General features: G+C 44.7%; 1 protein-coding gene across 1 annotated transcript in view; it reads right to left on the reverse strand.

The window, feature by feature from the left end:
• NSG2 (neuronal vesicle trafficking associated 2) overlaps positions 1 to 14766 on the reverse strand; it is a 35747-nt gene extending 20981 nt beyond the window's left edge. The window contains exons 1-3 of the mRNA XM_062002745.1: positions 14729 to 14766; positions 14013 to 14163; positions 411 to 530 (exon numbers count right to left, since the gene is read on the reverse strand). Of these exons, the coding sequence (XP_061858729.1) occupies positions 411 to 530; positions 14013 to 14141 (249 nt within the window). The 5' untranslated portion in view covers positions 14142 to 14163; positions 14729 to 14766. The remainder of the gene's footprint in view (positions 1 to 410; positions 531 to 14012; positions 14164 to 14728) is intronic.
• Positions 14767 to 23061: the final 8295 nt, after the last annotated feature.

The following is a 23061-nucleotide window of genomic DNA, read 5'->3' on the forward strand; positions in this document are numbered from 1 at the left end:
TTAATCTGTAATAAAGATTTTACATATGAAAAGGTTTGCTTGACTACAAAAGAATTGCTTAAAGTCAAAACCAATCATTTCAATCCACCTTCACTACGATTTGTGTATTCTTCTTAAATACAAACGTTTGAGGAGAAAAAAAAATATCCAGACTTGTTTTACTTTCAATTTGAAAATATCTTCACAACTTTCCTGGGAAAAGGAAAGCATTTCCTACTTTAGATCTAATTATGAAGGTATTTTCAGATGCCTGTCCTGAAAAAAAAGCAATAAAAAGGCTTTATACTGACGCAGATAAACCTCCCTTTGACCCTCGAGATGAGTGGAGAGTTAAATCTGTTGGTTTTACTGTCACTTTGATTCAGTTTTTTAAGGTAAATGGCATTTGCAGCAGAACAACCATTTCTTACCTTTAGTCTTTCTGTTACACCATCAGTGAAACTGACTGTGAATTCAGCAATTTTGGGCACTCTGAGTTTTCCTTTGTTCTTCTGGTCAGGTTGATATTCTGTTCTTGTTTTCACAATTACCTGGAAAATACCAATACTTTTAAGGTTTCTGCACAAAGCACACTTTTTCTTGTTGTTATCTAAGCTTATACATATATAAACCATCCCCTGGACCTACACAAGTACCTTCAAACCATAATTTAACACAAACTCATTATACCCTCAGGAACTCAGAAAGGTAGATAAATAATCAGGCAGATGCACAGATCTAGGACAGTGAGCTTGTCACACTGACTCTTAAAATAGCTGACAGCAAGATGTTTGACATCTACTCTTGCTTAGGACTAGGCACATAATTGTTATATCATACCCAACAGGCAGAACACACAGAGTAACAGCCCATCCTAAAGAAGAGCTTCACTTAACAAAAGCCATGTCCTAATAAGTTCCATTGAAGCCAATTTAAACTTGGGCCATTGGGTGTCTTATTTATTCAGGCTCCAGATTATCCATATTAATCTCAGTCTATCACCTTGGATTTTGCCCAGAAGATCTCAGTGTCACTTGCTGACTAATTCAGGTCCCACTAATCTGATAAAAATGTTTTATGCCAATGGAGAAGCCGTAGGTGGCTTTTAAAAGGGTTCAGTCAAATTACCAAAACTGCACTGTCAACATACATTGAATTTATCTGTAGTCTACAATGATCTTAAATATTTTGGGTAAAATGGACCCAATGCAAGCACAAAACCAGTTATACCTAATGCCAACTGCTCCCAGGGGAGGATGAGCTTTGAAACTAAGAGCCCTTCAGAGAAGCAAGCGCATCCATCCCATTATACACATGAATCTTAAAAGACTACCCATCCATGAGCCCATGCAGTTAAGCAGCCTCATGAGAGCATACCAGCATAGCCATACTATTTTTCTCTAGCTGGAAAATGCACCAGAAGACAAAGTGTCCCAGTCTTCAGCACTGGCCATGAGCTGGAGCTCATGCCTAGAGAGGAAGCTGTGGACGTCAGCACACACTACCACTGAGCTTAGATTGGAGATCAGGAAGAACTTTTTCCACAGTCCCAGGCTGCCCAGGGAGGTGATGGAGCCCCCATCCCTGTAGACATTTAAAAGATGCACAGATGAGATGCTGAGGGACATGGTTTAATGATGGCAGTGTGAGGTTAGTGGTTGGACTTCATGATCTTAAAGGTCTTTTCCAATCAAAATGATTCTATGATTCCCAACAAAGAATACAATGGTTTGGTGTGGTTTGCAAGGTTTGGACAGGTTAAACACAAAAAGGATAGGATGAACTTTCAAGCTCTTGATTTCAGGGCCAATACTTCCACTTTTGGCCTGCCATTCTGAATTGCACGACTACACAGCCATCAGCCTTGCCAAGGTGAAAATTAAATACTGCAGGAGTGATGACTGGTTCATATGAGAGTGACAAGAGTGATCCTAAAGCTCTTTGTTAGAAACAAAAGGTCTTTAAGGATTGAAAAAGATTAAGTGATGCACAAGGTTGAGTTACCAGCTAATGAAGAACTTCTTTCCAAATGATGGCAGCAAAGTCTGGTTTGGACCAGAGAAAACCCCAGGTATTTAATCCTCCTGTACTTAACGCCACATGAAAATCAGAGTGAGAGAAATTCAGCGTGGAGTCATAAGCCAATTTTCTGGATTCAAATGCAAATCGTTAAAGACTGATGAATATTTACATCCTTCAGCAAATCCTTCTCAAAAATACTTATTACAGTAGCATTTGCAACATTAAGACTTGGGAAGAAGAAGGGACAAAAAGATAGCCAAATATATTAGCATTTTGGAACCTGGGATTTCTGATGACACCACATAGATGACAGGCAATGACACACGGGGACAAGCTTGATTTGGCGGGTTTGGATGGACTCTAACCCTATTCTGAACCTACTACTGAATCAAACCCTGCTGTGCTCTGAAACGCAGTCCAGCACACTGGGGACCAAACAAAGCAAAGCTCCTCTCTCTCTAGCCAAAATGAACTGGCTCAGGTTAGCTCTGAGCAATGCACAAGCAATAAGCTCATTTCCTCAGTCAAAGTGCACTCAGGACTCCACGCAGCTGCCCCTCAGCTCTCTCACACCACTGGCTCTTTGGAAACCCAGTATAGTCCATTACAGAATGTCAGCCATCAACACTTGCCAACCACTGCTCAGAAACCAGGCTCATTCTGTTTTCAAACCTACCAGTCACAATACCCAGTTGTCCCAGATTTGTGCTTCTTGCTTCATACAAATCTTAGTTGCAGGGAAAATTTGTCCATGGTCTCTAATGTTAGGTCTTAGTGATGGGCTGTGAAGCCAGAATATAAGGAAACGAAACAAAACATCCCTCAACCTTACTTGTTTCTACATATAATTCCATTTTCTTCCACTCTCTGACATTAATGCCAGTTTTCTTATGGGTGTTTTTAACTGTTGTCATATTCAACCAATGCCCTATAAGCAGGAAAGTTTGAATTACGCTGTCTAGAGGGAGACGGCGTGAGACTGAAAATAAACCCACACAACCCATCACAAGTCATCAGATGCAAGACCAGTAGCAGTGTCTACCACATCTGTGAATAAATAAGTAAGCTCAGTCCCCAGCCAGATCAGAAGCTACCTGAAACCCAATTTGCTGACTGTGCCAGCAGTGAAATGTGTGTGTGTGTGTGTGTGTGTGTGCACACTGAGCCACAGTCATCGTGCTGGTCACTGTTTTGCAGAGGTATCAAAAAGCTTTAGTAGAGGAGGTAAGAAGTATCTTTGCTAAATGCCTTTTGGCATTACGAAAAGCTAACTATCTGCTCTCCAGAAGTAGCTTTGTCAGACACCTGGTGGAATTATTCAGCAGCAGGAAGACAGGGCAGACAGTCAGGTCTCCTCTTTAAAGCAGAGCACAGAAATGAAATGATAAAGGGCAAATAGAAACCTGAACACCCGCAGTGTGGGAGTAGAGTTCATATTGTGACAGGAACCATAAAAATGCATTTTTTGCTGCAGGCACAGGGTGCACCTTTAGAAGAAAAGAGCCACCTCTTCTTCAGTCCCCTAGAGTCTAAATAAATAAGCCTGGGCATGGATCCCACTTCTGCAGCAACGTTCATCCCGTCTCCATCCAACAAGCTGCCATCAGGCACCCACCCAAAGGCTTCTGGAAAAAGAGTTGTGTTCATCATACTCCTTGAGCCTCCTGCACTAATGAGATCACCTCAATCAGGGTTACACCTTGGCAGTATTCAGAGACAGGAGTGAACACTGAGGGATGACAAAACACAGACACACTCACACCCCACACACACAAATGCTCTTCTAGCAGAGCATTTGCTACACTGATGTGTTCAGCTGTGAGGCATCTCGGAAACAAGTTTAAAGAAGAGCCAGCCAAAACCCTAAAGAACTTTTCTAAAGCACAGAGTATTCATCCAGTTGCAAATTTAGAAAAGGAATAATTACCCTTATAAAGAAATGTAGCGTTATTGGGGTTTTGTTATTTTGGTTAGTTGTTCCATTTTGCCCTTCCAGCTTCCTGATTTGGGCCAAAAAGATTTGCCTCCCCTCCCTGTTCCCTGCCATCACTCCTTTTTCACCTTTTCTTTCCATTTTGTCACTGAGAAAAAATTCCTGGCAGTAAAGTCTTCCAGAAATTCTAACCAAATTGCTGTTGGATGTACAGTAATAAAAGCCCCACTGAGTCCACAGTCAGTGCAACGATCAGCATTCATTTATCACCAGCTGCCCCAGAGCAGTTCCATCAGAGACCAGGATCCCACTGTTTCAATGCAAACAAGGTACATTCATCTCACACCATGACAGACCTCCTGGGAGAGCTACAGGTGTTTATTATAAACCACAGCAAACAGAATGTTCTCCATTCCCTCTTCTTGTCCGTTTTGCAGCTTTGCTGACTTCAGTAGAGTTATTCTTGATTGAAACCAACAAAAGAGTCTATAAAATTGGGGTCCTGTATAGGTCACAATTCTGAGGAAACTGACGTGAAAGAAATGCCTATCTCTTCATTCCCTTCTCTGCAGTGCTGTAGTGGAAATGAACTGCTCTAAGGGGGTAACTTCCAGAGCGTGGAAGCAGTGTTTGGTTGTGCTCTGGCCAGACAAGAAATGCAAACAATAAAATCAGTGCTTAAATGGACAAGTAGTCTCTTGAATGCTCCTCAAAAAAGACAGCTAGCCCCCTCTCCACTCCCACTACAGAAACACCATTCTGACCGTTCTCTGCACTCGATCCTTGAGCTCTCACCTCTTCCTGCGTGCTTGTCTTAACTCATACTCCTCATGGTGAGAAAGTCTGGCTGTTTTAGGTTGGCATCCCAACTCATGAGCTTACTGGGGCAGAGAATTAGTGTTATTATTACTTTCATTCCTTTTATGAAGCAAGCTGCACGCCTGCAACGTAATACTAAAAAGCAAGAGCAGTCCCATCTGCATTCTGGATTGTTTGAGCCTTTGCAATTTATGCATAAAACACCCTTTGAACTTTTCTGGACACCTGTCAGCCTTTCTGTTTTGTTATCTAGGCTCTGACCCAGCACCAGTTTATGCCTGTGCCCCACTTTGAGTGTTGTGATCAGCTACCAAAGACAGCAGCCTCCCTTCCAGCTTAGTCCAGCCCATCTGTACTCTGCAGTGTGAAAGAAACCTTGATGAATGCTCCCTCGGGGGATCTCCCTGCAAATTATGTTGCTGCCACGACCTTTTCTGAAAGTTTTCACACTATTTCCAGAGCCCCTCCTCCTGTGAACTGCAGAGAGACTGCTGCTTATGGCAGATGCAATAAAGGGGACACAAAGAAATTACCCGGGATATTCTGCATTACACATCTAAAATAAAACTGTTCTTTGAAAGCTGCTTTCTAAATGAAGTTTGCAGACTGATTGTAAGAATAGAGGAAGCGAGAAAAGGGCTTCCACAGACCAGCACAAAGACATGTCTAATTAACAGGAATCCACACTGCAGTCCTCCCTAACCAAGTTTATCCAGCATCCAAACTCATTAACTTCCAATTCAACAAAGCACTTAAGCGTGCAAGTAGTCCTATTAACATCAGCAGGATTTAAAAGTTAAGTGTGCATTTAAGTGCTTTGGCCAGATCAGAGCTTGAGCTGTCTTCAATCACCTTCCCACAGCCAGTTACGATACTGATGCTTAGGGCTCCTGTGGCATTCTTCAGCAAGGCTACTCAAAGCACTTCACATACCAGCATGACCCCAGTGTCCCATATTACTGATGGAGATGGGGAAGGGGGGTTGGAGGAGAGGAAAAGAAAGCTTAGTGATGTGCTGAGTCACACCATCAATTGGTGGTTGAGTCAGGAAGACAGACCATGGTTTGCTGCCATTGACGGGGCACTGTGTTTTCTCAGGTTTTGCTGAGTGATAATAGCAGATCCAGCACAGCCTTCATATAAATATGACATTCTTGGGGTTAGGGGCTTAGCAGGATACAGTTGGGGTGGGTCAAAAGTCAGATGCTCTATGGGAAATGGCATCTCTGCAGAACTGTTATCCTCAGTCATCCTAGGTCAGCAGATGTTGTAACACTCTCCATGTCTTCTTCTGGTTCCTTTCTTGCATCTTCCGGTTCCTCATTCCAATCCCTCCAACACTTTCCTGCAAGAGCTCAGTAGCAGTCTACAGAGAATGGCCTGTGAAAGCTATAAAAACCAAATCACGACAGGACAAGGAGCCATATCTATCACACTGCTCCATACAAGCAAGATTTTTCTAATGATGCTGTTTGCTAATACATTTACCGAGTCCTCAACCTAAATGCACTTATTATTCTAGGCTTAATGCTAGTGACACCAGCAGAATCAATAGAAGACCTTTCCTTAGCTTTAATGAATGCAGGACCAGGCGCCTTCTCTATAATGATGCTTTGGAAAATTATAGGTTGTGCTGAGGTGAGAAACAACAGATGAGAGTCAGTGTACAGCAGCAGGAAATCCATCACCGACAACCTTGAGAAAGTAAACAGTGGGAGAGTGCTGGGAAATCTGGAGATGTTGGATGCTGACAGACAAAAAGAAAGTAAGCTTCTAACCAAGTAGACTATATTAAAAGCATTTGCTTTGAGGAGGAAAGAGCAGAGTAGACGTGAAATGTGACAAATGGGAAAATATCATATTAAGCATGGAACCTTAAAAAGGATTTTCCTGCAAGGGGATGAAGTGTTTCAGCAAACGAACTGATATGAATTCTGAGTCTTGTCTCAGACTGGCTAAATGTAACATCATTTATTGCCGCTTTCTGTTTGCGTTTGAGCTCTACGGTTTTCCCTGAAGAAATGAGTAATATTTAACATAACTGGCATTGTGAAAACTTTAAATTATTCATTTGGAAAAGGACATGCAGCCCTGCTGTAATTCCCAATTCACTGCCACAGTGCATGTAATATATTGTGGTTCAGGTGCTGCAAAGTGCAAGCCATAAAAATTTAAAATACTACTTCCCGGGATTTATTAATAATGAAGAGTCTCTCACTCAGAGTGGCTTTCAGATTGACAGAAGAGATAAACAAAATGTGTTCTTCCTACCAAGGAGAAAGGTTTTCTTCCAAGTTCAAAGCTGGGCTTTGTAGTCCCACAAAATGGTTGTAACACCCCATCAGTTTCCATGTGGATTAGTCATGCTCACTTTCAAATGAAAATGAGACTCTCATTCCTTTCCACAGCTCTCTTCATTCCTCACAGAGAGAGAACAGAAAATACAAACTTATCACTGGCACCAACATTGTGGCTTCCTTTGCCTTCTTTACCCAACTGATGAGCATCAGCAGCTGAGAAAGACCTTAGACCAAGTCGCAGCTGTAGCGTGCTGTCCAGGCTACTGAGGACAGCAAAATGGGGATCCCCCAGTTGTGGCACTAAAACTGCTTGGACTGAACCGTTTCTGGGCTTATGTGACAAAAGCCAAGGGATGGCTAAAATTCACCACCTGCTCCCACCTAAAATTCTCCAGTGACCTACAAGCTCTAATCTTCACACACGGTCAGCTTCAACGAGCAAATGAGATGCTCACATTGCCAACAGTAGCTGAAGTTAAAATACTTAGCCATAAAAGCTTAAGGGAAAAGAGATGGGAAAAAAAACCATCATGTTTCAGGGCTTATAACAATCTCTTTCTTTGCAGGTTTAGGATGAGACATTGATAGACAAGAGCAGCTCCATGCCTCCTGCAGCATCTTCTGTAAACTCTGTCTCTTGCAGTGGCTACTGCTAGACACGGGGCTATCTGCCAATCATCATGCTGCAGATTCACAGATTTGTAGACAACTAGGTCTTGAAAAACTTTCCCAAATAATGATGACAGTGTCCCACCCCATGCAAGAGGTGCCTGTGTTTCCAAATCTCCAATATGAACACATCTCAGCAGGCAGACTTCCCAGAGATCAGTATTACAACTGGCATTTGGGATATATGGAATGGTAGTCTCTATGACATCCTAACCACTGGCAGAATACATAAAGTATCTGAAATATCAAGCAGCAAAAAGAAAAACAAATAAAACCTTAAGAAAAGGATGCCCTGGGATCAAATCTATAGTCAATGGAGAAAATCACAGTCAGTAGAAACACTCTGGGGTTTTTTTCTCCTGTATCAGCTCGTCTAATGGGTGTTGTGCTGGAAATGAATCTCACAGAGGGTGGTAGGAAAAAAAAGTGGTCTCCTGAATCAGTGCCAGGAGGATATTCCAGGCATAAGGAACATCACAAAAGGACAAAGACAGAAAATGTAATCAGCCTTGGCATCACCGATGAAAGGCAGCACAGAATGCAAAGGCTGCACTGGGAGTTGAGAGCAGCTGAGGAGGGAACTGCAGAGCTCACAAGCACAAAGGGAGCTTGGAAATTACTCAGCTGAGTCCCCCTACAAATCTCTAGGTGACCATAACCACCAGGAATCCACAGGAGCCTGCAAAGGGGTGACAAAAATTGTTTTCCATAGGTTCAGCCAGGAGAGGGTATAGGAAAGCAGACAAAAGAATCGATCACTCAGCCCTAGTGATGTGAAATGGGCCAGGGTAAATTAGCAGAGCTCCATCAGTTTCATCTAAACCTTACTGATTTACACTAGTCAAGAATGTTGCCCGTTCTTACTTTCCAGACCAGTAAGTAACTGGTACGTGGGGTTCGTTTCACAGTCTTGCTGAAATAACTCCCATCTGCAGCAATGGGCTTTCACGTTAGAAACAAGAATAAGCTTCAACAAGCTTAGCCAAACATCCATTCCCTGAACACACCTGTCCTGTGTCCGTGTCTGCAGAACACAGCTCTTGGAATGGCAGTGCAGACATGACCGGGTTCAAGAGAGGGAATGGAGCTTCCAAAACCCAGCTTTAAACCACCTAATCCAGGCACTGAGAGCAGTGCAGTCAAGGAGAGGCATTTCTGCGCAGGCTACATGAATCCTGACATTTTCTATAGAGCAGAGCTGCAATCATTATCTGTATGCAGGGGAGCCAGCTGAATGCTACCCCGGGTGTCTGGGAGCGTGTGGCTGGGCTGCAGGGCAGGACTGCCCTGAGCAGATCCCCTGGGAGGTGTTTATTCTGTGTGCCAGGGGAGGGCTGGCCCCACAGCAGCTATATCCGAAGAAGAGGAGCACAGACTGCCAAGAATCTCAAGCAGAGTTGCCCAAAACATGCAGACACAATCAGAAAGGTTACCCCAGAAACCCTGCACTGACAGAGTGTGTGTTGCTGCAAGTATTTATTACAGCTTAATGAGCAGAGGCGGCGTTTACATTCACATACATGTTTAGAGGGGAAAATGGATTTGCACGGTGCAGGAGGGGGAACAAATGTCACAGAAGAGGAAGGCTCAGACTTTGGTATTTGTGAGGACTGGGCAGAGTAACCCAAGTGGAGAAAGGAAAGGATGGGGAAAGGTGAGTCAGTCTGCCTGTTCCTTCAGCTTTGCCATGCTCTCCTTTTATTCTCTTCTTTTCTCTTATTCACACTTTCTTTCCCTTAGCATCCTTCTCCCTTTCACTCTTTCTTCCTCCAACTACCACAATGACCAGCCCTGCTCCCTCTCTCCTCTTGCCATTTGTTTCAGCCCACTAAACTCACCCTTACGGTGAGCAGGAGCACAGACATCTGCTCCCAGCTACATTAGGAGACACCTGCAGCAAAGGCCTCACCACTTGAAGCACCACCCTGGAGCACCCCAAAACCAGCTCCATGGTGCCCTGACGTGTGTGCCTTCAGGCTGGCTAAAGCTGGGCTTGGCAGAGGGCAGACCGACATCAGTATTTCAGGACAGAGCTGCAAGTAGTCCCCTAGGTACAAAAGCACTCATCCAGCATACTGTTAATTATGCCTGCTCAGCTGGCCAGGACAAAACATTATTTTCTGTTAAACCAATAGGGACACAGGCTGTGAACACAAGGGACTCTCTAGATTTTCAGGAACTCTTGATTATGTAAATGCATGGCCTCAGCCACTCAGGGAGGGCAAGAGTCAGGAGCGCGGGATGGGAAAAGCATTTGTAGTTACATCTATTTTTGAGGGGGTATTTTTTCTTCCTTGGGTTGGATGGCAGGAATTTGTCACCAGAGGAATTATTTCTCAAGCCTCCAGATGCATTCAAAATAAAGAACAATGGACCACACGATAAGCCTTCTGCAGCCTTTACCACAAAAGAGACGCCGGATGTTTTCTTCAGCCCTGACAATGGAATTCGTGCACTTTTGTGTTATGTAAAATTAGGATTTTTACTGCCAGAACAGAGGCATTTCCTGATGGACTATACTGAAGTGAGCCTGTGAGACCAAGGGGTCCCCAGTTGTTTCTCTCATTCAATATTTCACTGAAACAGTATAGTCCCTGAAAAGCTGCATTATCTTTTAGCACTATCATTGCGGAGACACATAACAATTACATCTGAACCTAGGAAAACAAGTGAAGAGCCAGCCTTTCCCTTTGGTCCTAAAAGGGAAAAAAAAGACAGCTCTTTTGTTTTTGCTTTTTGAATAAGAAGAAATGAGATTCAGAGACATAAAAGCCAGGTCAGGGGCTTGTCACCGGTGACAGCTGTTATTCCTGTTACACGGCTGGATCTCACCAAAAAGGCCACGCAAAAGTAATGATTTAAGAGCATCTGCCTCTGCCTTCTGCAAATGCTGCCCCAGTGAGAGAACAGGGGCCAAGGGAAATGCTGGAAGATAGTCAATAAATATAAATACACAGCAGGCTCAGCACCCTAGGGGAGAAATTACTGTCCTGAGTACATTTCTCCCCTTGCAGCCATACAACTGCTGATAGAACGACGAGAATGCTGATGCTGCAGGAGGAATTGCACGAGCCTTGGGAGGAGACATCCTCGTTTGGTGGAAAAAGAAACAGCCTGTCCAGTGGCCAGAGGAAAGCATCCCCAAAAGGACAGCCAGTCAATCTAAGCATAACCTTAAGAAAGTGTCTCCCTCTGCCATCTCCCACATCATTTCTTATAATCAAGGAACCATCTGAAAAATGATGGGCTTCAAGGATTACATTAAGTGAGAAAAAGCCTCATTTCTATATTCTTTACATCTTTTCTCCTAAAGAGGAGCCAGACACGGGAAACACTTGGAAAGAGGTGAAGCCATGGTGAAACATCAAGAGAGGTTAATGCTGAGAGTCCCTTCGAGTGACTCTCAAGTGATCCTGTTACAAAAACATCCTTAAAATGAAGGAAAATGGGGTACTTAAAGCCTCAAAACACAATCTGCAGTCTGTACATTCCCTAGGCTTTGTGGGGTGCTTCTAAGGATTTGCAAAGGTCAGTATACTGACAAAGGACACAATTGTTTTTCTTCAATTTGCATCCAGGTGTCTAAGACTCAGCTGGGAAAAAAGCCTGTAAAGTAACAGAGCTTACAGAGCTTTGTCATATAACATACACACACGTTACTGCACACTGGTACTAACAGCAGTTGGGGTTGCCCAGCACAGACCTAGTATCCTCTTGGTTCTCTAGCCAAAGCTGATACTTGTCCTCCTGCCTCAGACAGGCTGAAGCAAGAGCAAGCACCCAGCCTCAAGCTGCAGTTCAACCTCCTTGCTCTGGTTTTGATGGACTCTGGATTGCCCTGGACCTAAGATCAGATCCAGATTGAGAGCTCAGAGTTTCTTAAATGAAGATACCCTCTAATGGTGATGAGAAGCCCCCAAAAAGGGAAGCATTCAGCAGGGTTTTTCTTGGTCTTTTCTGGATTTCACTTACAGGGCTTACCAGCTCTTTGTTGCAGTGGCAATGGGATCTGCAGCAGCTGAGGAGCAGGCCAGGAGCATTGCCTCCCTGTGGCTACAAGCCTGCAGCAATGGGTTGCCATTTAAGCAAACGAGTGAGCAAAGCTCTTCTGAACTGTTGCATACAGATCTCAACACCAAAGCTGGTTTGGCTCTGGTCATTTATGCAGCATTCCATGCACGAGGCATGGAAAGCACCCTGGCTTATATTTTCACTCTTCTAAGCTAAAAATCAACTGCTGGCACGTTTTAGGTATAGAAAGGAAAAATAATCAGATTTATTTTCAGGCTTTTTTAATCTTTACCTCCTGAATCCAAGGCAAGTCCAAACAGCACTAGACTCCGAAAGGCTTGAAACCCATGTCTACTCTTCCTCAGGCTCACAGTCTGAGGGAATTCAGTAGCAGCTTTGCTTTCCTCTGTACAAAGCTGAAATTTCCCCCCTATCACTTAACCTTTGCCCAAGCTTTTCACCTGAGGCTCAACTCCTTATTAGTGGGTCTTTAAACAAACTCTCTGCCCCAGGGTGAACTCACAGCAAAGGAAACAGATTGTGAATTATTTTGCTTTTAACATAAATAACCTCTCCTTGTTGTGAAGGGATCTCCAGTCGCCGTTAAGTCCAGGCCTAAGGCACACAGGAGCTGAACCAAAGCCTGCAGAAATCGATCCCACCGACTCATAACAAGTTCTGAATCACGCTCAGCAGTCCTGGAGATACATCCCACTTCTCCAGCAAAGAAGAATATGGGATATCAGTAGATGCATTGACAGTAATGTATGCTAATGAAGGTAATATAATCTAACTACATGTGAATTATTGATGTAGGCATGTTTAAACAGAAAAATCAGTGAGGAATCACACCAGACCAATACACTCCACTGTTTGTTCACCAACAGGCAATTGGAACAAGGTGGTCGTGAGAACACTCATTACCACTTTATTAACTTGAAAGGATTTTTTTGTTAGGCTAACCATGCCTGACACATGAGTCATTCAAAGTTCACACTGGGTGACACTGCATGATCTCACTGAGCCATTTCTAGTAGCCTCAAATGAGCCACTTTTACACATCTAGAGTATCCTCAGAGCTTTTCAGGTGTTTACAATAAATCACACTACTTTGGCCAAATTACTTTGCTTAATCTTATTTATCATAGATAAGGGCTGGTTTAGCCTCTCATTCACAACAATTCATAGAAGTGTAACTCTCCTGAATGCAGCTCCTGATTGCTGTGAGACACTTGGAGAATGAACCTAGCTCCTTTGTCTGGCTCTGGTTCCCAGGACATCAAGGCACTTGACTCGGTTCTATCACAAAATAAACACAGCTTGTCTATTTAGACAGTTTTATCACACCCATCACCATATTCTCCTAATGTATTTGGAGAAAATGTACTTTGTACTACTGTAAAACCAAGATACATGTTCAATAATCATCAGTGTTCATTTCACTATTATTCCATTATCCTGTGAGACCTACTCATTCGGGTGAGTTGGCTCCATCTCTGTGATATCTGGGAACTACACTGCAGACAGGCTCCATTTTTGTAAGGACTGTTGGGGCACAAAGACTTTTTATTGTCTCATCATGTCCTCACTGGGTTATATCGATGTGCACCATCACTGCATCAATATATAGACAAAAGATTTCCTAGCACATACCACACCTAAAATTCCAAACCACCAAGCCCCAGCCAATCACCAACACACATCTCTGGACATTTTAGTGCTGCAATTCAGTTCTGTGAGTGTTGAGTGGGCAGGAGAGAGATGTCCCCTGGCTGGAGCCAATTGGGGAAATGAGTCCCTGGATGGCTCCATCACCAGCCCATGCATGGTGAAACTCAGCCACTCTCTTCAGAGAAATCAGCACCCTCAGTGCCCAAATATGCTTTGTAAAGCCATAGAAATGAAAACAAACTTTAACTGAGATAATTACAACAGCTGCTTATTTCAGAAGAGTTACCACATCACTCTCAATGCAGGCAATTCATTTGAGTGACAACCCATTTCAAACAGCTCCTCACACCAAGCTCTTCCCAGTTGCATCTATGAAGGAACATTTGGGGTTTTTGGGGGGACGAGGCAGAGTTGGGGGACAGCTGCATGCTTAATTGCCATGTTAAAACAGATACACACAGTAGGAGAGAGAACCTGCTTTTATTTATTGAACAAACACCATGCCACAGTTCATTCCATCAGACACCAGCAAGCCACCACAGCACTGAAACCCAAGGAGCATGTATGTGTGTGCAATCATGCAGGACAGCCGCTCGCTTTTGGGTTACCTTTTCCGGAGCCGGGAACTGCAGGTGATTTACTTCCAAAGGTGTGATCAAAGGAACTGTCTGAAAACCATCTTCGGTGGATGGTTGTTTGCTGTTCTTGTCGTTCAAATTACTCCCCAGCTTCACCATTCTTGGACCTTGCTTTCCAGACCTGAAACCAGCAGGAGGATCAAAGTCAGGAGGGTGGGCAGGGAGGGGAGGATTCCTGCCTTACCCTGCCCGGTTTACCGTGCTGAACCGGTTACCTGGGCTTTTATGCCCTGGTTTCAAGACACGCCGCGCACCACGACTTGCCTCCACACATGCATTTTGCCCTGCCTGACGCAGACACCCTTCAAATACCCCTCAAAACCTCTACCGTGACCCCACGGGCAGCCGCTCCCAACATAACACCCCTCAAAGCCCCCGCGCAGCTGCTCCCAACGCACCGACACCGCCAACGGCATTACCGACGGGGAGTGCCACCGAAACACCTGCAAGCGTTCACGGGGACCGGCCGCTTTTGACACACGCACTCCCCTATTTGGGGGGCTTCATTTTTTTGCAGCCCCTTGAGGGTACGGAAAGCCCTGCACAACCCACAACCCGTGGGATTTGGGGTCACCTCCTCCCAGCTCCCCTGGGGGCGGCGGGGCCGAGGGTCGCGCCGCGGGGGGCTGCGGGGAGGGTTGGGCGGGGGTCTGCGGGCACCACCTCCCCCCCGAGCCCCTACTTACTGCAAACCACGCGGTCACTGGCGGCGACTCGGCCCGGGCGCTGCGGCGGGGGGGGGCGGGGGAAGGCGGAGGCGGAGGGGAGGGGGGGGGCAGGCTCCCGTTAATTGTGCCGCGCGGTGCTGAAGGGACAGCGCTGCGCCCTGCGCTCGGCTGCGGCTCCGCAAGCGCGACTGAGGGCGGGCGCGGGCGGCAGCTCCCCCCGCCCCCCCTCCCTCCCCTCCTTTCCCCGCTTCTCCCCTCCCTTCTCGCTTCCACCGCCCCGCGCGCTCCCGCCCCGCGCCCCCGCGCGCCGCCGGGCGGCCTCGGGCACCCCCTGGCGGCCCCGCCGCGTACGGCCGCGGCCCCGGCGGGCGCTGGCGCCCCCTGCAGGCCCAGCGTGCGGGGCGGGGGCGGCCGGGTGCCAGCCGCGACGCTTCTGCGGGACGGCGAGCGGGCCCGGGAGGCCGTGGAGACAAGGAGACAGGAGCGGGGCTGCTACTGGGAACCCCATTGCTCACCTTTGGGCCACGTGGCTGTTGACCGCAGCGTCCCTCAGTCGCTGTGCTCTAGTCGTAGAATCACTGAATCGTAGAACGGCTGGGGTTGGAAGATCTCTGCAGATCGCTCAGCTCAACCCCTTGCTGAAGCAGGTTCCCCTCCATCAGGTCACACAAGAACGTGTCCAGGCATGTTTGGAGATCTCCAGAGAAGGGGACCCCACACCCGCCCTGGGCAGCCTGTGCCAGGGCACTGGCACCAGCACAGTAAAGAAGTTTTTCCGTGTGTTTAAGTGGAACCTTTTGTGTTCCAGCTTGTTTCCATTACCCCTTGTCCTGTTGCTGGACGCTACAGAAAAAAGTGTCAACCTATCCTCCTGATACCTGCCCTTTACGTACTTAAGGGTGGTGCCCGCTTCAAGGCTGGAACGGCAGGACAGGAAGGAGCCGCCGGCCCTGCTCAGCTGTGCATGGGACTCCCGTTTCCAGAAGCCAGGCTGGTGACACATCACCAGTGGGCCAGGAGGTACTGCCACAGCGTGCCAGGCTGGCCGGCCAGCAAACCCCATCCCACCCACCATGGCCACCCAACAGCGCCAGCCCTGCGGGGTGAGGCTGCAGCACTTTGCTTGGAGACAGAGGATACTTTGGGCTGACTTCAGCCTGATTTGTTTATAAATATAGAATTTGCCTCCAGAGCTTGCAACTTGGCATCTTTGACAGGACCTAAATATACTCCTAAGAGCCGTGAACTGTTTCCATAATAAAGCCTTTTAAAACTCACTTGTGAAAATTCATTTAAAGCCGTACTTTGGCAGAGCAAGCGAAAGCGCTGAACGCATTGGTATGAGCTCATTCACACTACAGTGGTTCGATGTCTAGAGTAGAGAAGTGCTGAGAGGCAGCCAGAAGAACTGAGGCAGTTGAAACTACCTGCTATTAACGTCACCTTACATGGCCCATTAAAAACCCTGTCTCAGATAGCTTCACTCGTTTGTAATACTTGGGTTGGAATTTTCTGTAGCACATTTCTGCATGAGGCCAAGCTTCTACAGCAAATTTCATCCACGAGAGTCTTTCTGGTTTTAAGAATAAGGTTCTGCCATGTATAAAAACTTTGAGTAACTTTTGCTCAGAGTATTACAAATCGTTGGCAGATGGCTTTTTGATGGTCTCAGAATCATCTGAGGAAAAAAAACCAAAATCAATCATGTCATAAGGTTTTGGAGCTTCATACTGGGAAATTCAGGAAAGATTTCTTAAGCTCAGGAGCAGATTCCCTCAGATCCCATCCATCAGAGTCACCTTCAGCTCAGGACTCAGCAAGATCTTTCACTGTCACGGTAACTCCAGGTTTCTTCAGACTAGACCAGGAACAGACAACTATGAAGAAAGCAGTCAGGTTGCATGCCACAGATAAGGGAAAGCGTAGGATTTATGATCTGCAGATCTGAAGCACCTGGAAACACTCACTAAAGAGTACTGATTAAATTATTACAATATAATGTATTAATATTGTAGTAGTACCAGAAATCAACCACCAATGGCCCATCTGGGCTGGGATCTGTGCAAATCTATAACAAGGTATAAACCCTGCAAAGTCCTTTTTTCCCTTACTGTGCACAGAGATGAATGTCATTGTGATAGTTTGGCCCAAGATGATAATAAGGGACCTTCACATTATGGAGGCTATAAGAAAATCCAAAAGCACATACATGACAAAAGGGCAGTCTTTTCTCAGACATTGCCTGCTCTCCAGATCCTGAGCTAAAACCCTCTGGTCCTAGAGAGGCACTGGACCAGGCTCCTGTCAGAGCATTTCATACCATTAATGTGCAGCATCACTGGGCCTGGCAGGAACCCCTGGAGACCATCCACCCGTGATTAAAGCAGGGACAGCAAGAACAGGTGGCTCAGGGCCATTTCCAGTTGGGTTTTGAATATCTCCAAGGATGGAGACACCTCAGATGTTCTGAGAAACCTGATCTAATGTTCAGCCACCCTCAGAGTAAAATAGTTTTTCCTTATGTTTAAATGAATTTTCCTGTGTTTTGGTTTGAGTCCATTGTCCCTTTTCCTGTCAGTGGGCACAACTGAGCAGAGCCTGGCTTTGAGCTCCCTGACCCTTCTCCAGGCTGAACAATCTATCAGCCTCTCTCCATGCAGCACATGCTCTAAGCAAGAAAGTGCAATTGCAGCAACTCCCCAACCTTCAATATATTACAGATTATATCATCAGAAGTGATTTGACCATCCAAAGAGAGTCACCGACTATAGTTATCTTCCACTGAATACACGCATTTGAACTACTTTATCTCCTCTGTCAGCAGTAGGAAACAGTATTTTTAAAATGCAAGGGAAGCACTGCATTGTACTCCAGAGCAATGGCATTGTGGTTTTCCACCTTCATCCAGCGATTACCAAAGGACAAGAGAGCACTTTGTTGAAAAGCAAAGTCATGTCTTTAAATAGCTTGCAAATGCACTCTATGATCTGAAAACCGAAGTATTTTCATGGACATCAACGCTGGTAATGAATAGCCTGATAGCCAAAATAGTACCTTAGTGACACCTAGGCAGATCCTCTGGCTTAAGAAATGTCTTAAGCAACACTTCACAAGCACACTGATGTTAAATTTCCAGAACCACTTGCACAAAGCCACGGAAAATGTGGTTACAAAATGAAAAAGAAGGTTGCAAATAAGGTTATCTGCTTGCTCCATGCATCCACTCACTTGAACACACTGCAGAGTTTCATATATTAACTTTTGCTGGTTACACTTGAATGCTCTGCAGAGTAACAGGCAACGGGGCAACGAGTGAATTTCATTCCGTCTTGTGCATTGCTACCACTGTAAAATACCTTTCATGTAGCTGCAAATCTACATATAACTAAAGAGAGTGAAACTCTGCTGGAGATATTCCGTATAACCCAGAGAATGCAGCTCAACATAGCCAGCACTTGAGCACTGGCAGTCAGAGCCACTTTGTCACTAGAAGAATTTTGCTTGTGAATGCTAGCAGCAAGAACCAGCAATGATGCTGCTGCTTTTATCTTATGCATAAAAGTAGATGCTGCTTTTATCTTATGACTTTTCAGGGTGGAAACACATTTTTAGCAACATCTTTCAGTGGCGTCATCTGAGAATTTTGGCAGCGTGGTGGTAGGAGATGTGCAGAGAGATATTGAATCTCTCAAAGCTTTCCTTGGCATTATGTCCAGTAACTTCCATTTCCTCCATGAGGCTGAACTAGTCCTTGCTTTCAAACTGAGATGGAGCATACTGACCCTTAGCAGTAACTACTTAGAGTCAATATGCCCCATTTCTGTTTGAAAATACCCCTTTGCAAAATGCCTCTTTCACAAAGATAAACTACCAGCAATAAGTTTACATAGCAGGATGCTTAAAGTTGCCAGAAAAAGATCCTAAAAGTGAACATTCTCTAGGGACAACCCTAAAGCCAACACAACTGAATATGAGAATTCCAAGAGAGTAACATACAGATTTTCTTCTGGAGCGAATACAGAGTCTGACATTTCCACCCACACAGAGCAGATCAGAGACAGGCAAGAAGAGAAAGCAGCAATATGAGCAACAAGAGACTGCAGAGGAATAAACAATATCCTTCTTCTGCCAACAAAAAATATATGCCTCTTTTTATTCTTTTAATAAGTCTCCCACAATATATTATGTTTCCAGTTAAACAAATCAGAGCAGAATTACTGTTTTCATTATCAGTTTACACTGAAGATTATTGGCTGTTAAGAGGCATAATATTTGTAACAGGGCTTGGGTATAACATTTCACTGTATTGTAAATACTACAACTTGCAAACAAAATGTCAGTCACAGAGTGGTTCAACTTCTACCTGCTTCAAGCCTGAGCATAGAAATCAACTTCTCTTCAGTGTTAATGAATATTAGTTTTACTTACTTGCTCCTTGATCTATGAAATACTTATGCTCACTGTTTCTCTTCATAAAACACACTTCCTGCACACCATGCATTTTTCCCTACAGTGTTCTTTCTCAGTAGGTAACATTATTTTTACCTGTCTTCACACATATGGAAAAACTGAGATCAGGCTTCCAGTGAAAGTATTTGAAAACATGGGAATAGGCAGGAGGGATTGCTATGAAGAAAAACTGCAAAACTTGAAGGCACAAAGTGAGGACAAACAAAGCCTCAGGAAGTCAGACCAGCCTCAGTAGTCAAAGTGGGACAATCCCAGGAGTAACATCATCCACCACAGACTCTTCTACGGAAAGACTGTGTTTGTTTCTCAAACAATCACATTAATCCATTTCAAAGTTAGTCTAATACAACAATAACAACCAAACCAGAAGTTCAGGAGCCAGTTTAAACAAAACTCAGCTTTGTAACTTAATAAATATACACAGTCAGAATTCAGGTCTGTGTTTTCCTGGAGAAAACATCATGATATGGACGGAAAGTAATATTTAGACAGAACACATCAACACACAAAGGAATCTCACTATGCTTCAACCCAAACCCGAACTACAGGCTTAGTGCCACTAAAATGCTTGCCTGAGGGAACTGCAGACCTGTTAAGGTTATAAAAGGACAAGTCTTTGCTCTGTGTTCATGCTCTTCACTGCTCATGCCCTGTTGGTTTGCTCAGTGTGGGACAACAGAGTCGAGCAAGGAGGGCATTTCTGTTCTTTTCCTTTGGAGATCACTCCATAGACAAATGAGCACCATAGTCAAGAATTTACTCTTGATGTAGTTGAAGGAATTTTAAATACCAAGGAGTGTACAAACTGATCATGTACATTTTAAGTTGGGGTTAACTACTTGTGTTCATTGCTGTGGAAGAGCTCATCCATTATACTGAATCACATCAGTCCATCGGCACCTCTGCCTTCCCATCACACACGTATTAGGAACAAGAAAATAAGCGTACAGCAGAACGGGGTGGGGGGGAAAGCCACACGAATTTCTTATTCATTTAAAAATACAAGACATCACAAAGATTCTAGAAGAGAGGAAGCATTTGTCAGTGCCTTGGTGAACCATCTTGCATATCTCTTTTAATCTGCTGCCATCCCTTGTCTTTGCAGGAACACCAGGCGTGTAATAAATTTCACACATTCACAGCACGAATGCTTTCTTGTCGTGATCTCTGGGAGACTACACAAATCAGACGTGTTCACAAGCAGCCCAGAAACCACTTGGAGGAGACACATACGTGGGTTCCCAATTTAGAGAAAGAAGAAGAGACCCTCTCATTAATATGCCCCATAGATAAAGCACAGAAGACACAACGTAGCCTGTTCTAAGAGGTGCCACAAAATCAATGTGAAAGCACTCTGGTTCTCTGAGAGGTAATCAGGCTCTCTCTGGATCAAGGCATACTCCCCTTTTCCTTAAGGGCCTCCTTATCTTTTTCTTCTCACAAAAGGAAACTGCAGCTACACACACTGTCAGCAGTTACAAGGCAGGCAGCAACTTTCAGACGTGAATTTTGCTGCATCAGATCAGATGGCCACGATGCTGTCACTGGGAAGTGAGCAACTTCCTCTGAATATTTATTACAAATTCACTGTGGCCTTAATATCCTTCAATAAATTTTGCTCTTTTTGTTGTAAGTTTCCACTTAAGGGATAGGTTTCCCTCCTACTTCAGTTTGCTGGAAAGCCTATAATGTTGAACTCATCAAAGCGTGGCTGCTTCAGGTTTTATGCAAATTCTTATCATCATACTTATATAAGTGCTTATGCAATGAAAAGACACATAATACACAAACCTGCCCATGCCACTGAAAACTACTCACAGGTGCTAGAAATCGAAGTTGTGTCCTGTTTTGGTTTATATTTAAGGACATACTGCATGCATAAAATGTCACATATGCCCAAAATTTGCTTTCAGTCCCTTCCTCCCAAAAAAACCTCCAGAATTGAACTGCCTGCTGAAGGCTATTCTTTAGTCAGAGTCCATGCAAAATTGTATTAGAAGCTTTGAAGTTAAGACATGAACATCAACTGCCAGAGAGGGCCCTAAAGATAAAGACATTTACTGGGTGGAAATGTTCAGTGAAGACAAAGGTCACTCTATAATTTCCCGAGATTTGACCATATTAGAAACTCCACGTCCCGCCCTCCAATCTTGCTCAAGAACTGATATCTTCATGGGAGGACTCAGCAATGCAATATTACTAACATTAGTGATTGATTACATTGTAATGGCCTGTAACTTCACAGGCCATGGGCCTGCAGAACCTCTGCTGTTAGGGCAGAGGAATCTGATTCATCACAACACCAGAGCAGCTTGGGCACGAGCAGAAGAGCTGCCTGGCAAGCCAAGCCTCCAGATTGCAGGAAATGAGGTTTTATCTGAATTGGTGGCTTTGGTCCAAATCAAGCAGGAAACAAACTCTTTTGAAAATGCCCACAAACTGGAAATTCCCAGAAAGGTCACTTCAGAAACATCCAACCACTTTCAAAGCACAATTCCCAAGTTCCCAAGCCTGCAGCTGATCTGTGACGTGGTCCCTGGCAATAGCAGCAGCACCTGTGAACGCCAGCTCCACACAGTAGCTGTGGGAGCTCCCAAGCCCCTCTGGCTCCAGCGCAGCCTTGATGCTGAGGATGCCCTGGGAAGCCTGCCCAAAGTCAAAGCTCCACATCAGGGAGTGCAGGAGCTCTGGCAGTTCTGCTTCAGCCAAGACTCTTAGCACTTCCAGACATGGAAATCAAAGTGGAGTTCAAGCTCCCAGGATTTTCTTGCTTTTGGCTTTACAGCAGGTTGGCAGTGGTAGCCCAAGACCACCAGCTGGAGTTTCAAGCCCCCAAGCTCTGGACAGTCAGTCCTGAGTGCCCTTGGACAGAGGAGGCTGCATGGCATGGGCTGACTTGCCAAGGAGTGCTCCAGGAACAAGGGGAGCTCAATTTGGCAAGAACTTATCAAATGGAATAACTTCAAGCAACAATATTTCAGGCCCAGCAGATGTGTTATTTCCAGCTAAGCTTTGTTTTACCAATAAATCTCTAACTAGCACAGAACAGCAATATAACAACCAAAGGCCTTACCCTCCATGGCTTACCTTCATATAGAAGTATTTCTATGAGTGAAACACAGTACAAAAGAACAGTTACTCAGACCAACTTTAAGATCCTGAGACATGTTATTTACAGAGGACAAGAAGTCAGCAGCAATGCATTTAGCTACTCTGTGTGCCCTGGCTGCTCCATCCCATCTCTACATGCAAGGTACCCCCTCAGATCTCTTGGCAACTGTTCACAGAGAGGGAAAGATTTTTGAACTTTTAGAACAAGCTAGAGTTTTTGTTCTGTGTAGAAAAGTGAATTATGTATTGAGAACAAGACACAGCAAAGACAAAGCGTGACCTCTCTATTTGCACATCTGCTTCGATTCACACTCCAAGTGAGATGTGTTATTAAAAACTTCAGGTAACTGATATGCATTTTGAAGAACGTGAAAGATCACCACTGCTTGCCAGGAGCCACAGCACGACATTACCACCTCTGCTTTTGGCTCTGCAGTGACAATGAAGGAGTAATTTCAAATATATGATCCAGTGCCCTGAGGTTCTCTTATTTATTTGTGATTCCTCTAACAAAGAGGGTTTAAATAAGTTCTTTTTCTTGTATAAAACAAGCCTTTCTTTTCCTTGTTGAACACATTCCTCAATTGCATCATGTAAGCATATTTTAATGCAACACTACAGTTCCTCTTCTGCAGTTTACACTTAAATGGTCATATGAATTTAACAAAAGGATGCATTGCTACAAGGGTCTGAGCAGGTGGTGATGGTGTATGTGTCAGCTGGTCTGGTTTGTATACCTTGAGTCAGGTTCCTCTTCAGAGTCTTTTTTT

This window comes from Colius striatus, chromosome 9 (genome assembly GCF_028858725.1).
Source record: "Colius striatus isolate bColStr4 chromosome 9, bColStr4.1.hap1, whole genome shotgun sequence".
Taxonomy (NCBI): Eukaryota; Metazoa; Chordata; class Aves; order Coliiformes; family Coliidae; genus Colius; species Colius striatus.